The 16,359-nt window shown below is 36.7% G+C and overlaps 3 protein-coding genes, 1 long non-coding RNA gene, 1 other non-coding gene and 1 pseudogene across 5 annotated transcripts; 5 read left to right on the forward strand and 1 right to left on the reverse strand.

Annotated features, from left to right (window-relative positions):
- On the forward strand, positions 922-3,604 carry LOC104732601 (probable glycosyltransferase At3g07620). Its single transcript, XM_010452160.2, has 5 exons — positions 922-1,679; positions 1,913-2,043; positions 2,269-2,614; positions 2,720-3,045; positions 3,146-3,604. The coding sequence occupies exons 1-5, from the start codon at positions 1,149-1,151 to the stop codon at positions 3,486-3,488; spliced, it is 1,677 nt and encodes a 558-aa protein (XP_010450462.1). The 5' UTR covers positions 922-1,148; the 3' UTR covers positions 3,489-3,604.
- Positions 4,573-5,982, forward strand: LOC109128097. The gene is made up of 3 exons (XR_002034550.1): positions 4,573-4,890; positions 5,401-5,570; positions 5,669-5,982. It is a non-coding gene; the product is annotated as an uncharacterized LOC109128097 (long non-coding RNA).
- Positions 5,222-5,302, forward strand: TRNAL-AAG. The gene has a single exon. It is a non-coding gene; the product is annotated as a tRNA-Leu (tRNA).
- LOC104732602 (uncharacterized protein At1g65710-like) lies at positions 6,057-8,334 on the reverse strand. The gene is made up of 2 exons (XM_010452163.2): positions 7,156-8,334; positions 6,057-7,017 (listed from the first exon to the last, which is right to left on the reverse strand). The coding sequence occupies exons 1-2, from the start codon at positions 8,236-8,238 to the stop codon at positions 6,178-6,180; spliced, it is 1,923 nt and encodes a 640-aa protein (XP_010450465.1). The 5' UTR covers positions 8,239-8,334; the 3' UTR covers positions 6,057-6,177.
- LOC104733833 lies at positions 12,895-14,747 on the forward strand (annotated as a pseudogene).
- LOC104733834 (putative syntaxin-131) lies at positions 14,748-15,483 on the forward strand. Its single transcript, XM_019233361.1, has 3 exons — positions 14,748-14,922; positions 15,007-15,072; positions 15,152-15,483. Exons 1-3 carry the CDS (start codon positions 14,845-14,847, stop codon positions 15,326-15,328), a joined length of 321 nt encoding a protein of 106 aa, XP_019088906.1. The 5' UTR covers positions 14,748-14,844; the 3' UTR covers positions 15,329-15,483.

Raw genomic sequence — 16,359 nt, forward strand, 5'->3', positions numbered from 1 at the left:
TCTCCTGTTATTTAATTGGTTATTTTTAAAATCATCTGAAATCTCATGTTATTGAATGTAAAATTTATAAAAATCATTTAAAATGACTTGTTATTCAATCAATGATTTATAAATCTCACTTTAAATTTACGGTTATTCAAAATATCACAATTTTTAAAAAAATCCTACTGAATATTCTAGGAGACTTTTCTAACATCTTTTAGTTCAGAAATATAACTTACAAATCACACAAAGGTGAAACTTTGGAAGATTTTTTTTTATTAAAAGAATTCGATGCCAATATTGCAACTTTTTATATAAAATACCTCCATCTCTGCAAAACCAATCCAACAGTCTATAATACAAATATAGGTTGATCATATGCTTGGATCATTTTTGATATATATAAAATGAGCAAAACCAATCCAATAGTCTATAATACTGGCTGCACAAGTGGTCCATATATACTACATGAGTTGGGGATTTCACGGTAGCATTTGCAGTGGCTATGGTAGAGGGGTAAGCCCCATGAGGAATTGCATTTGCAGATGAGCTCTTTTATCACTGTCTTATGGAAGGATCAGTTGGAGGAGCTTGTAGAAGGTGATGGTGACTGAAACAAGAGAAGCTTATTCACATGACTTTTTTATACATTATACAAGTCACGGCTTCACATGACTTTTTTAAAAAAAAAATATATATCCTAAAATTCAATAACCAAATCTCCCCAAATTCCAAATTCTAATTTCACCAAATCCTTAAAATTCCATATTCAATAATCAAATCATCTAAAATTTACACTCAAATCTCTCAAAATTCTAAATATTAAAATCCCACCAAATATCAAGCTCAATACACTTCCCTAATTAAATTGGCATAGAAGTGATGTCTCACCAATACACACTCTAATATAATAATTAAAATTATTTTAGTAAGAAGACACGACACCTGTTTCACTTTAGTTTGGGTTCATTCACTAAAGAGCCACACAACACCTGGTTCATTTCACTTTCGATTCAAGATTGGTTCCTTATAATGGTCTCGTTTTGTTTCGGGTTAGTTACTTAAGCTCAATCTTGAAGAAGACAAGAACAAAGTGGAGGTATCCTTGTCCTTGCTCAATTCTTACTCAATTCATTTGATGTGATTATTAATCCTAAGTTGGGGTGATGAGAATTAGAATCATTACCGGATTGGAGAGATTTCATCATTTTGACATCCGGAGATTGCTGTTGGGAACCATTGTCACAGTTGGTTTCGTTGTTCTGCTTGTTCAGTGTTTTGGTATTTCTTCTTTTTACTGGTCTCCTCCTCCAGTTAAGGTTTCAGTGATTGACTTAACTAATTCTAATGTCACTCAAGTTTCTGTTATGAATTATATAAATCTCTCTGATGATGGAAATGGATATGGTGAGGAATTTGTAAAGAAGGATCTTGGTAGAGAAAATAATGTTGTAATTAGTAAGGAGAAGGTAGAGTTTAATGTATCTGTTATTGGTAGACCAAATATATCATTGAGGAAGACTAAAATGGTGGTTGAGAGCACAGAATCAGATCCAACTTCGGTTATGGTTATGGGTAAAGATAGTAGGAAAGGTGATGTTTTGTCTATGAGGAGGCACAAGAGAAGAGGGGCTGCGGTTTCGATATCTCAGATGAACTCGTTGCTCATCCAAAGTCTTTCTTCTTTTAAATCTCCTGTAAGAATTTTTGTTGTTGAGTTCTCAGTTTCGTGATTCAAGAAACAGTAGAGAGGTAAATTATTTACATTCCATTTTTCTTTTTTTTTTCTTGTGTGTAGAAGCCTCGGTGGTCATCAGCTCGAGACTCTGAAACNAATTTTTGTTGTTGAGTTCTCAGTTTCGTGATTCAAGAAACAGTAGAGAGGTAAATTATTTACATTCCATTTTTCTTTTTTTTTTCTTGTGTGTAGAAGCCTCGGTGGTCATCAGCTCGAGACTCTGAAACGCTCTCTGTGAGATCAGAGATTGAGAAAGCCTCTGTTTTGCATGACACTCTTGGACTTAGTGCCTCGCTTTATCGAAATATCTCCAAGTTTCAAAGGTCAGCCTTACAATGAATTCAATCTCAGTTTTTCTCGGCAAATCTTAGGACTATTTGTTGGTAATGATTGTTTCCGCCACTAGTAGTATTCATCTGTTTCTTGTACTTATTATGAAAGAGTAAAATGTAGAGACTGACTGTTGATTGGAAAGCTAAATTTGAGATTTTGGAGTGTTTGGATTAGGAGTGGTGATATGTCAAGACTCTTTGTGTTGTTTTATTTAGGAGTTACGACTTGATGGAGAGGAAACTCAAAGTGTATGTGTATAAGGAAGGAGAGAAACCAATATTTCATAAGCCAATCCCTCGAGGGATATATGCCTCAGAAGGTTGGTTCATGAAACTCATGGAAAGCAACAAAAAGTTTATAGTAAGAGACCCAAGGAAGGCTCATTTGTTCTACATACCCATCAGCATAAAAGCTCTTAGGTCTTCTCTGGGACAGGATTTTCAGACACCAAGGAGCCTTGCAGACCATTTGAAAGAATATGTCGATCTGATAGCAGGGAAGTACAAGTTCTGGAACCGAACTGGTGGAGCCGATCATTTTCTTGTTGCTTGCCATGATTGGGTACTATTTTATTTTCTTTCTGTCTTTCTTTTTGTCTTTTACATCAATGAGAGTCTCTTTGATGCAAGATCTGCTGAGTAAAGCTCTGAAGGTTGAAACTGGCAGGGGAACAAACTGACAAAAAAAACCATGAGGAACAGTGTTCGAGCACTTTGTAACTCAAATGTTGCCCAAGGCTTCAGAATCGGGAGTGATACAGCTTTACCGGTCACATATATACGCTCAGCCGAGTCTCCTCTCGAGTACCTAGGGGGAAAAACTCCTTCCGAAAGGAAGATTCTTGCATTCTTTGCTGGAAGCATGCACGGATATCTCCGTCCGATACTAGTGAAGCTTTGGGAGAATAAAGAACCTGACATGAAGATTTTTGGTCCAATGCCTCGTGACCCTGAAAGCAAGAAACAATACCGAGAATACATGAAAAGCAGCCGGTAAGATAATGTGAAACAGAGGAAACCAAAGCTTACTATTACAATGATACGTTTTCGTACGGTTTTGGTTCTTGAGAAGTTCAAATTCTCATTTCAACAGGTACTGCATATGTGCGCGAGGTTATGAAGTCCACACCCCTAGGGTTGTCGAGGCTATCATGAATGAATGTGTTCCGGTCATCATTGCTGACAACTACGTGCCTCCTTTTTTCGAGGTTTTGAACTGGGAGGAATTTGCAGTGTTTGTTGAAGAGAAAGATATCCCAAATCTGAGAAACATTCTGCTGTCTATACGGGAAGAGAGATATATTGGCATGCAAGCAAGGGTAAAAGCGGTGCAGCAACATTTCCTGTGGCACAAGAAACCGGTGAAGTTGGATCTTTTCCATATGATTTTGCATTCGATTTGGTACAGCCGAGTTCATAGAATTAAAGCCAGGTGAAAACATCCATAGCTTATGTAGCCGAAAACAACATTTACGTGAATGCATTGAGTAGTTATCACCAGTACTCCCTTTATATATTGAACTCAGTTGTTAATGGACTTTGTTGTTCTTTAGTGTTAAATGTGTTGCATATACAAAGATGCGTTTAGCTGCCAATCATGTACGAGAGATGTTAAGGTCTTAAGGTCGCCGAGTTCTTGAAGATACCCAAGGTTAGAATTTTCTGCTTACATGCAGTCTCAGATTTAAGAGTCATTTAAACCTTCAAAAAACGACTTAAAGAGAAGAAGAAAGTAAAAAACCTTAGTGCTCTGCAGGGATATTACTCAAAGTTTTTGACTCTTATCAACAAAATTTGTCAAGAAACACACTTGTTCTTCCTTACCAGTAACTCAAATAAATGTTTTATATAGCTTCAGATATGGGGAGCGATAAATTATCTTTGACCGTGTCCAGAAGGGTGGGCAAGGCTTCCGCAAGGTTTTTATAAAAGTCAATTGTCAAATCAGAATTGACAAACAAAAAAAACCTTAATTTTTCATCGTTTATTACTTCAGCTAGATTCTGAAATATTTAAATAGTTTTAGAAAATTTGATACATATTTCTGATAAATTTCAAAGATATAAAAAGAAAAATTCACTAAAATAGTCAGTAGATATAGTCAAACGGTATGATCAAAATACATAATAAATATTTTTTCTTTTTTTTTTGACCAAAATAAGGTTTTTTTTAGCATAAATGAACAAATCTTTAATAATAAACTTACATAAATTTGGTAAAATTGAGATTTCCCAAGATTTCAAGAGTTATCTTATATATAAGTGGAGTCTTTTTTCAAGATCCAAAGGAATAACATATTTTTGTAGCAACTGGTAGCAACCGAGTTTTAAGCGTGATACCTATCCGAGACTTGTCTCTCGGCCAAAGACACGTGTTGCCTCATGCACTTCGACTCTCTTCGTAAATAGAATTCCTTCTTCACATTTTGAAGGTTAACTTGGAGGAAGAAACCAACGAGAAAAGTCATCGTTAACAATTTTCCCGCAATCGCTAAAACTCGACTTTACATTAAACCAGGCCCGGCTCAATATCTTTTTGGTCCCTGTGCTCCAACCAAAAAAGGGCCCTTTGTTCTCTGTATTTTTCTTCTAGATTTTTTAAAAATACATCATAAAACACTAAAAAATAAGGAAAAAATTTTGGGGACCCTGTGCTAGTGCACCGCTTGCACACCCTTAGAGCCGGGCCTGCATTAAACCCCGTCTGCGATTGATAAAACCCGTCTGTGATCGATAGAAACTGCCAGTGACCGAAAGCCAGTGCTATCGACCAAGAAGCCAACGACAACGATCAAGAAGCAACTGACGGTCGAATGGCTAACTACGGTTGTCAATCTCTGTGAGTTTTGGTAGATTGCGTGGGAACTTGCGTGATGCTTTTGAGCTAGCGTAGAGAAAAATATTGCTTTGCTAGAATTTCATGCTAGATTTTTATCTTAGGAATTACTAAGAATGATACTAAATCTATTGCATGCATAATCGAAAATGGAAATTCTCGAACATGTTTACTTGATGCTAAATCGATTCTATGGTTACATGTCGATTGATTATGTGTTAACTTGATGAAGGGTAGATCTACGTAACGAAGATGTTTACTTGATGAACGGCAGATTTACGTAATAGTATTACTATGTGATATACATCTCGAACTGTTTACTTGATGCACAAAAGTTGATATGGCCGAGTTGGTCTAAGGCGCCAGATTAAGGTTCTGGTCCGAAAGGGCGTGGGTTCAAATCCCACTGTCAACATTTTCCTTTTTTAAATTTTATTCAACTTCACCTTTTTACCCCAAACAAAAAAAAAATGTTTACTAGATTTTTCTTCCTTTTGCAATTCTCTGCTCCAGAGTTACTTAACGAAGGGCAGATCTCGTTTAACGGTTTAAGACAGATGTTTACGGTTTCGGTGTGTTGGTTGATTCTTGAGATCTTGAGTGGTAAGAGTATGTGGAATACGGAAATGGGGGAGAACGGGGAGGATCTTGTAACATACGTAAGTATACTCACTGACTGCAAGGTATCACTGACGGGGAGGATCATATATGAATCTACATATATAATAATACAAATCAGTACTTTGATATGTTTATCGCGGTAATATTGTTTTTCGTGAAGGCAAAGAAGATGCACATTGCACAAGGCAAAAAAAACCACTGAAACCAGAGGACTCCAACTTAGAAATACATGATAGGGGAGATACATTGACTTGCATTAGCATTGGTCTGGTATGCGCTGAATATAATCCTTCAGACAGGGCAAAATGAGGAATCTACGTCAGATGCTAGAAAAAACCAACCGCTCTCAGGCATCATCAGAGCAGAGAATTGCAAAAGGAAGAAAAATCTGGAGTACATGTTTGAGGTAATGAGACCGTACATGTTTTTACATCTTTTTTAAAATGTGATTGAATTATAAAGTCTGCTTTTGTGTATGTGTGTGGTGTATGTTTGACGCATTTGTGATATGATGAATAAGATCTATTAAATAATTGAAAACTCCCAAATTTGAACGGTGAAGAAGGAATATTTGGATTTGAAATAATCAAATGATTACAAAAGAAACCAAACACCGGTTGCTAAAACTCTTGCAACCAATAAGGGAAGAAACAACGAATTCATAATTTATTACATTGAAACTGCAGCAGCACGAGTTGTTGCCTGAGGCAAAGGTCTTCCTGAAGACGACGAATCAGCAACAGCTACTCTTTTGCGTCCAACTCCAACACCATTCTTCTTCAACGGATCAAACTCTTGCTTCTCAAAACTCACACCAAGTGGGCTCCGATCACGTTCTTGTTTGTTTGATGATCTCATACTCATTCGATCCGTAGACTCAGCTGAATTCGGTTCCCGTGAAGAAGACGATGAGTATCCCTGACGCTGCACAACGCAGCTGCTTCCCGTGAAACTGTTGCTTCCTGAAGATTCTTGCTCTTCCATGTCCTCCAACGACGAACCACCTCTCTTAAGAGTCACATACTTCTCGAAACTTGGCTCCATTAGATCCGCTTTCTTCGCTTCTCCGGATGTGAAACTGAGCTCAGTTCTTTGGTGTTGATTCGTAGTGGAGTTAAGATCTGCAACTGCTTCGACAATAGAACAAGCCTTGGACATAGATGAACTAAGGGTATTGACATTAACACTCTTCTGGTGAAAATTCTGAATATCTTCTAAAAGCAAAGCTGTGTAAGATGGTAATGTCGATCCTGCCGTTGCATTGTTACTATTGATATTGTTGTTGTCAATGTTGTTCGAGGAGAGCAGCAACGCATCAGGACTGAAATCGAAATCACGAGATTTCCTCAATGATCTGCTTCTGCTCATAATTTGAGGTTTGACCAATTCAGTTCCAGATGACAACACAATCTTACACTCTTCCACAGTCTCATTCTGCTCTCTGATCACTCGACTCGGGCTTGCGCTTCTCCGAATAGGCGCTTGTGTAGCTGTTTTCGTATTCATCTTCTGAAACACACAAACATCATAAACATTCACTCTCAACAATAGATTTGCACTCAACTTAACAAAACACACAAACATTCAAAATCTCTTAATTCCAATGCATTCCAACAATACCAAATACTTAAGATCAGATTCAAATACCTGAGCCACGAAACATCCAGATTCTTTATTCAATTCACTGTCTTTGTTCATCATCCTTTTGTTGCAATTGGTGTTACCCTGAGAGAGTGGAAACGCCACAGAGTTTGTATCAATCTCTCCCAATGGGTTCCTCCTGTAAGGAGAATGCTCAGTTTTCCGGCTAAGCTTCGACGGGGAAGGCTGACTCGCCGCTCTCGCCGGTGACTGTGACCTCGGAGACGCAGCTTTTCCAACATTTCTCTTCACAGCAACCCGTTTTACAGATCCTTCTCCTCCATTGTTGCTGCTTAAAGCCTTATCCGTAGCAGGAACAGATACAAATTTCCCAGGTCTATTGCTGTTACTCGAATTCACAGAATTGCCACTCGAATTAGGATTAGGGTTTATCTCCGCTCTTCTTCCCGGAGATCTACTCACCCTTCTACTACCACCACCGCCGCCGTTACCACTTCCTCTCTCTCTACTCCCCGATCTATAACTCTTGGAATCATCCCTCTCTCTACTCGGAGTTCGTCTCCTCCGTTCCCGTGGCGATTCACCACCACGGTGACGCTGCCGATGAATCCGCCTCTCAGCTTCTTCTTCTTCACCGCCGTCTTCAGCATCCGCGTCACCACCGTCGCGGCTCCGTTCACTCTGGTCGAAATCGAAACTTCTCTTAGATCCAGAGTATCTCCTTGTCTTCGCAGCAGCTGAGTTGCTTCGGCTCAATCTCCCGCACTGAATCAAAATCGCATCCACGTCAACCGGATTATTCTGATTCGAACCGGTCGATTTCACATCGGAAACAGAAGAATCCTCCGGATCTGTCGTCGTCGTAGTCTTCGATGATTTCTCATGGCTTCTCCGATGTTTAATAACAAACACTTCTTTCCTCGGTTTGTTATTTTCCTGTATCTCTACTTCTTCTTTTTCTTCATTCTTTGGTTTCGGCTCTTCTACTTTGAGATTCTTCTCTTGTGCTTCGAGTTTCAGAGGTTCGGATTTGTTCGGATGTGGTGATTTCACGGAACAAGATCCGTTAACCGGAGGAGGAGGAGAAGAAGATGATGGAGGAGGAGTTTTGCTGAGACAGCAACCCATTTGCTGAAGATATTTGAAGCAAGACGAATTGGGGAAGAAGATGAAGAGAGCTTTTTTGAAGTAATGAGAGAGAGTGAGTGAAGCAAAAAAATTCAAAAGTTCAAATTCTGAAGAGGGATTAAACTTTATTTTCAAAAGCTTATTAAAGACAGACACAGGTCCCTTTAGTTTATTAATATCTTGAATATGGCTACTTACTTTCTTTATTTTCGTATAGGTCCCATTTGAGAGACTGACGCACGAAATTTTGGATTAGATTGATAACTTTTACGGAGTTTTGGGGTGAATTGAAAATCTTAAGTTTATTTGTTAAAAGAGAAGTGACATTTTAAAATGTTCAACAGTTGGCAAAAGAGAGCCGTTATACGTGGAAGGTAGACAGACAGATGAGTGGATGAATATATACTATATTTTACTAATTAGTCCTTGGAACTTTTGTTTTGTTCGTTTTTTTTCAAAAGTGAAATCACATTTTCTTAGAATTTTTAAATAAACTTCAGTTTTATGCAAGTTTAAAATTTCTAACGGCTAAATGCATGTTATGTGTTTTTTATTTTTTTGTCTTGACTATGAAAAGAATCTGGAAAGGTTGATAAATGGCATTCATTAATAATTTTAATTTATCTTATTATGATTTGTATAGTAACGAATGATTCAAAGAGAATACTCCGATAAGAAGGCTACAATAATTTGTGAAGCTGTTACTAAACCGAAGGATCAAGGAGGACTGGGAATTCGACTTACTGGAATACTCATCTGGTTTATACTTTTCCAGTCAGGTTTGGTTTGGGTGATTTGGTTTAAACTTCACTTCTTAAGAGGATCGTTAAATAACTTCTACACAATGAAATAGAGACAGAATTACACTTGGCTAGCTAATAAGTTGCTGAAGATATGAGGAGAAATGTTTAATTGGATGCAATTGCGAGTTAGGAATGGTTCTACTGGCAGGTTTAATTTTGTCAGATAATTGGTCTCATTTTTGCAAAATCTTGGACTTCATTTCCTCTGCTAGAGACTCAATGCAAGGTTGGGCATTCTGCAGAATGCTACCCTGCATCAACTAAATCGACAAGGTCAATGGTTACTTCCACATGCTATAACCGATAACCAAGTTTCTTTACTCACCTTTCTCACTACTTTGAATCTTACGGATCATGAAGATTACTATGAACGGGAACTTGAAGGTCAAACTTACCATTGCTATTCTACGGGTCGAGTGTACCATCTGCTTAGAGCTCCTTTTCCTATGGTCCCATGGCGTAAAGTAGTTTGAATATCTCGTGGAATGTACAAACACAACTTCCCTACTTGGCTTTTGGTATTAACTCGTTGCCCTACTTGACATCACATTCTTCATTGGGGTCTCCAAACGGATCCATCATGTCTGCTCTGTAACTCTTGCCCGGAAAGTCGAGATCACCTTTTCTTTAACTGCAACTTCGCTTGGTTGATTTGGTCCCCCATTACATTGAGATGTCGGATCCAACCAACCAACTCCTGGGATGACACTTTAGATCACATGCAAGCACCCCAAGGAACAAAAGCAAAGAAACGCCTCACTCTAATCGCCTGGCAATGCTCTTTATACTTGATTTGGGAAGAACGAAATCATCGGTTCCATCACCATACCTTCCGATCTGCGGATTCCCTATTTTATCTCATCGATTCCATCATTCGCAACAGAATTACCAGCTTCAGAGGTTTGAATCCTTCCATGGCTGCTTCAATGTCTGACCTCTGGTTCTCCTCTTCATAAATGTGATGATTCACTATTCCATCGTCTACTTACTATTCCACCTACTACTAGGTTCAACCTAAATTCTATTGATTGTATTTTTTCTGGGCTTTGCCCTTTGTAATTAGGGTTTTGCCTTAGTAAAAACTCAAAAACCAGGCTGGACTTTGGTACTATTTTTCTTATTTTCGACATTTAATAGAAATTTTTTTTCAAAAGCCTTTGATATTTTAGGGCTGTGGTCGTGGCTTTTCTAGAGGAAAAAAGAGAAAAATAGTTTTGTGTTTTGTGAGATCAAGTGGGAGAGACAGGAGAAGAGTTTTGCTTGGCTTTGGCGTCTCAAGTAGAAGGAGAGAGAGAGATCGAAGGTGTTGCGACATGAGAGAGGCCTAGAGGGGTTGCTGCTACTTGTGTTGTGTTAACTTTTTCGGATCATTTTTGTTTTGTGGTGAGAGCTTGGTAAGATTGTGTGTTTCAATGTTTTGTGATGTGTGGATTGACTTCTTTTGTTTTGGCTTGTGTTTGGGTTAGATCTCTTGTATGTTTGTGTGTTGGTTGACACCGACAATCACTGAATGATGTTTCCTTATTACCCTGGTTTGGTTGTTTGTTTAATTATTGTTTGTGATCTTAATTTCTTGTGTGTATAACTCGTAGACGAGAGAATCACCTCAATAAATAATCGTGATAATACTTACACATATCTTTTTGTGTTGCATTCAAAGAAAATTTGTGCATGTGGGATAATGGTAAGGAATATTCAAGAGAAGATGATCTATGATAAAAAAGCTTAAAAATACCTCATCTATTTTTTATTTGGAAGTTTAATACCTAGTCTTTTTTGGTTGGAAGAAAAATACTTCATTTAATTAAAACGTGTGATTTAATACTCAAACTAATAAATTTTGTTAGTTTCATACTTACGATTTTTTGACAAAAATAAAATTCCATTTTTACCCTTACTATATTAATTAATAATTAATTTTAAATGACTTGGTATTAATTTATGGACAATTCTTGGATTCACCCCCACTTAATTAAGGAAACAAATTATTAATAAAAGAAATAAAATATGTATATCATTCAATTTTAAAGTTATTAATTCTAAACATTATATTATAGTTTTTAATTAGAATATGTAAATCTAAATTACTTTTTTATAAATCCAAACCGACATATAATTTTGTTTAATTATGTAATTTAAATCCTAATCATTTTTTTATAAACCCAAATTGAAATACAATTTTGTTTAATTGTAAAATCTAAACCCTAACCACTCTTTTATAAACCCAAACCGACATATAAATTTGTTTGATTGTAAAATCTAAACCCTAACCACTCTTTGTATACCCAAACCGACATATAATTTTGTTTAATTATAAAATCTAAACCCTAACCACTATTTTGTAAACCCAAACTGACATATAATTTTGTTTAATTGTAAAATCTAAACCCTAATCACTCTTTTGTAAACCCAAGAATTTTTTTTAATTTATAGGTTTATTTGAATTAAAATTAAGTTTATTTAATATTTCTTTTTATTAATTTTAATTCAATTAAAATTATAAATTAATACCATGTCATTTAAAATTAATTATTAATTGATATAGTAAGGGTAAAAACGGAATTTTATTTTGGTCAAAAAATCGTAAGTATGAAACCAACAAAATTTATTAGTTTGAGTATTAAATCACACGTTTTAATTAAATGAGGTATTTTTCTTCCAACCAAAAAAGACGAAGTATTAAACTTCCAAATAAAAAATAGATGAGGTATTTTTAAGCTTTTTTCCCGATCTTGTTTTGTAGTTGTTAGTTTATTTTCTCTGTTTATTTTGAGATTGGTGTTAGTTTGCAGATTTGATAATTTGTGGGATTATCAGGTTAAATTTTTGTTATTCTATATAGTAATTGAATTTGGATTTTTGGTGGTTAGTTTGTGTTTTTTTTGCATGATATCAATCGGTAGAATCAATTAATAATTATGGGGTTATTTAAAAAATGTGTGCGGTTGTTTCAGATATCAGATATACTAATGCTTGCAGCGGTTTTTCAAATAAATTAGATGTTACAATGGTCATAAAATAAACAAAAATTGCAATGGTTTAATTAAAGGGAAATTACCTAGAATATTACATAAAAGTAGGTTTATTACTAGACTAATACGTTGAGATTTTCGACTTACTAGAATAACATATAAAAGTTTGCAAATTACTTCTATACCTGAGTTGTGTGTTTTATTACATTTTATGCCATTCTCTTTTAAAATTGTCTTTGATTTTGAAGAGAAAAGAACACAAAAACCTTGAAGGATCCATTCCTAATTTTTTTTTGATTCTCTTAAATTTGGGTTGGCAAAAAAATATGAGATTGATTCCTTCTAATTTGATTCATGGCAAAAGAAAGAAATTTATCAGACAATTATTCTGTAAGCTCACTGTTCACTTTCTCTCTCAAAAATAAATCTGTAGATCTAGTTTTTATTTGGCGTGAGTTTCATTTTCTTATGGTTGATTGTTGCCGTTTTCTTATGGTTGATCATGGTTGATCGTTTTCCTCTTAAGTTGCTCTTGTTTTTTTCTTTTGGTTTAGATCCACCTGCAAAATCACTGAGAACAAAAAAAAAAAGCTTCTATTTGTTATTCTCTCAATTGTTTCTATTTTTCATTTCTCTTCTTTCTTCTTCTTCTTCTTCATCAGCTCTTTGATTTTTTTGAATCTTGATCTGTGAGGAAAGACTCTTTGAATCTCTCTATCTCTCTGCTCAAGACGTGAATTTGAGGCAAACCCATTACGATTCTCTCCGTGTTCAATTTGATTGAAAGCAAATCTCCCAGAGGAGTAAGGCGGGAATCTCCTAGGGTTTAGTGTTTTCAGTGACTTCTCCAAGAAAATTAGAGGGGAAGCTGAAAGGTAAAAATGCAAATGTTTGTGTTTATGTATGTGTGGAGGGATGTGAACTTTAAAGTTAAATCCTTTTTTTGGTTTTGGTTACAATTTGGTGTTTTGTAGCAATCCTGAATTTCAAAAAACAGTGAAGGAGTTGAAGGAAAGAGCAGAGGAGTTGAAAGGTGTTAAAGAGGACCTGAAAGTTAGGTAATTCACATATGTAAAATTGTACATGATATAGTTAACCTTTACTTTTAGCATACAAATAGATCTCTTATTGGAATGAAAATGGTAAAATGCAGAACGAAACAAACGACTGAGCAGCTGTATAAGCAAGTTGATGGAGTCTGGACTGAGGCTGAATCTGTGGCCAAAAAGGTATGCTTTAGTAATTGGCACCATTTCTGTTTCGGATTATCTCTTTCGAGAATGCTTGAAAGGCAATACTGTTTAAAAAATGCAATTTTAAGTTGGGATTGTGTCTTCGTTGCTTGTTGTGCATATTTTGATTTTCGAGTATGTGCTTTCTTCGATTTCTGAAATCATTGGCTCTATGTTGCTGTATCTTTCCTAGCTTGGTAACTAAATTTTTTTAGTGAACTGTAACTCAGGTTTATAATGTATGACTAGCCAACTTTGTACATTGTAAAAGGCTAAGAATCGCGGAGACAAACCTTGTCCTAATTGCGGAGAGCGACCCAATATTGGCGGTGTAATCTCTTCTTGCCTTGATTGTTTCCTTGCCGGAGGTGATCTCTATTGAGTACGGTTCTCCCCTGCTATTTTTCTTGCCAAGCCTCGAGGTGGCATCTGCACAATAGCACCATCAGATCCTCCAGAAGAAGCCATCTACCGTGCTAATTTTCTCTTGCGAAATGGTTTTGGTGTGTACAATGTTTTCAAGAACAACTATGAAGACTTTGCCATCTATTGCAAAACTGGGTTGCTAGTGGTGAACACCGACGTGGGGAGGAGCGGTCAAGCCGCTTCTATTGTTGCAGCTGGCAGTGTTCTTCTTTCTTCACCACTCAGGTTTGTAGCAGGTTTTGGTGGTCTGGCTGTCGCTGGCTATGGCATGTACTGTGCCAGTCGCCTGATTTCAGATATTGGCATGCGATGGGATGTGAGTAAGGTCCCTGTCGAGAGACTAGTTGTTGATGTGGCTGTTATCTCAGAGATGGAAGCTAAACCGGAAGAGGAGATGACCACTTAATCCAAAACTGCTCACACCTGTATTAAGATGACCACTTAATCCAAAACAGAGAGAAGTATGTATCTTTTTTTATGTGTGTTCTTCTTATAAATCTATATGGTTTTGACTGAGTTAGGACATATAGGTTTGTTTCTTTTTGATTCTATGGAACATGTGGGCTTTGATTGATTTATTTGACTCTCTCTCTCTCGTTGATTCAGAACACAATCGTCGCCAACGTGCTTGCTTAAGGTAACAACATAAAATGGTTCTACTGATTTGATCGATGAATTTGCTTTTATTTTTGGTTTCAGTTACAATTTAATGGTTTAATTATATTGTGAATCAGGTCAAGGAGATCATCATTGAATTGAAAATCTCTCTGAAGAGAGGCGTGTGTTCACAGGTTTGAATTGAAAATCTCTCTGAAGATTCAATAGTTCCATTAATGATCTTCACAGAGCTAATTGTTTTTCGTTGTTCTGATGCTTGACAATGATTAGTGACTGGCCAACGAGCTGATGAAGAGGCAAGGACTTAAAAACTCTAATTTTATTGATTGGAATCTATTGAATCAGTTCATGATAGTCAATTTCCGGGTGTGTAGATAGTTGATAGATTGATCGAAACTGGAGACAGTGAGCAGATATTCCAGAAAGCGATCAGGGAGCAAGGACGAGGACAGGTTTGTAATTAAGTTCCTGCACTCATCTGATTACCTCCTGTTCAACAAGACAACTATAACGGGCTCTACTCAAGTCAGGTTATTTGCTGGCTCTGTGCAGATAATGGATACACTGGCCGAGATTCAGGAACGCCATGACGCTGTTAGAGATTTAGAGAAGAAACTCCTTAACCTGCAACAGGTAAAACCTCCCCGAGTTACCTAAAACTCTCAAAATTTATTTTAATTCTTCGCTGATTCTTTTCTCTTTTATGTTTACGGTTAGGTGTTTCTCGATATGGCCGTGCTGGTGGATGCACATGGAGAGATGTTAGACAACATAGAGAACATGGTATCATTCTCTTCAGTACCTGTTAAATACCCTGAGTTTGGATTTCTTCAAAATCCTTCTTACTCTGTTTCTATATCAGGTCTCGAGCGTTGTGGATCATGTTCAATCCCAGAACAACAACCTAGCAAAGGCAGTAAAAAACCAGAAGAGTTCAAGGAAATGGATGTGCATTGCCATCCTTATTCTTCTTATCATCATTATCATTACTGTTATCTCTGTTCTCAAACCATGGACACAGAAAAATGGTGGTGCCTAAGGTTCTCTTCTCTCTCCCTGCTTCAGGAGCTTTTGTATACAACAGTATATATGCATATGTGTATTCATCACATCTCATACTATTGACCTTCCACTATCACTATGAAAATGATGTATTCTTTTGACCAGATTAATGAATTAACTATTTTCAGTGAACATCTCAGCCTAATGAATATGAATGTGAATCAGGAGACAGCAAATGTGTATTAAAACTTTGTTGAAATATACCTTTATCTTTTTTATATCTGTAGTGTGTCAAAATAAATCCAGAAAAACTATGGAAGAAAAAGGGATAAAAGAATCTGAGTATGAACCTTAATCAGATTTACAATGATGAAAAAAAGAAGAGCAAAAGATACCTCCAGCTTCACATTTGCTTCAAAGGAAGACCTCAGAGAAGGATGAAGCATAACGGGCATCCTTTGCAGCATAAGTTGTCCGTCCTTCGATGCATAGGGCGTCCAGAGGCAATACTGATATCTTTGAGAAGGTTTTGACGTATAATGAATTTGTAAATATAGATTCCACAAAAGTTAGTGAACTATAAGATGCATGATCAGCTACAATTTACGGAATAATGAACCCAAAAGAGTAAGAAGTTTATCCGCATAACAAGTGTGCAATTAACCTAACGATGGAAAAAAGCTAAATGCAGTCATTAACAATAGCCTTTCTTACCTGTCTAGTCTATATGTTCGTGAAGAGGGCCTTTCATAGAGCCTCTGACCCATCACCAAACTTGAAAAATCTGGCCACCCACTACCATCGTTGTTGAAACCGGGGAAGAACACATCAGCTTCTACAGAAACAACAAAATCAAGGGCATCCCACAGTAACCTATGTGCTTGATTCCTAAGATCCATCGGTGAAGGGCTTGGTTCTGTGTCATTCTCCGTAAGCCAACCATACCATCCTTCTTTTTCGTGCTGGTAGATAGGTCTGTCTGGAGGAGGAGGTAGCCAAAAACAACAAGATATTAGTAAAAAAATATTTGGTATACACATAATTATACACAGTTGTCCAGTTGTACTC

The sequence above is a fragment of the Camelina sativa genome, chromosome 12 (assembly GCF_000633955.1).
Source record: "Camelina sativa cultivar DH55 chromosome 12, Cs, whole genome shotgun sequence".
NCBI classification, from domain to species: domain Eukaryota; kingdom Viridiplantae; phylum Streptophyta; class Magnoliopsida; order Brassicales; family Brassicaceae; genus Camelina; species Camelina sativa.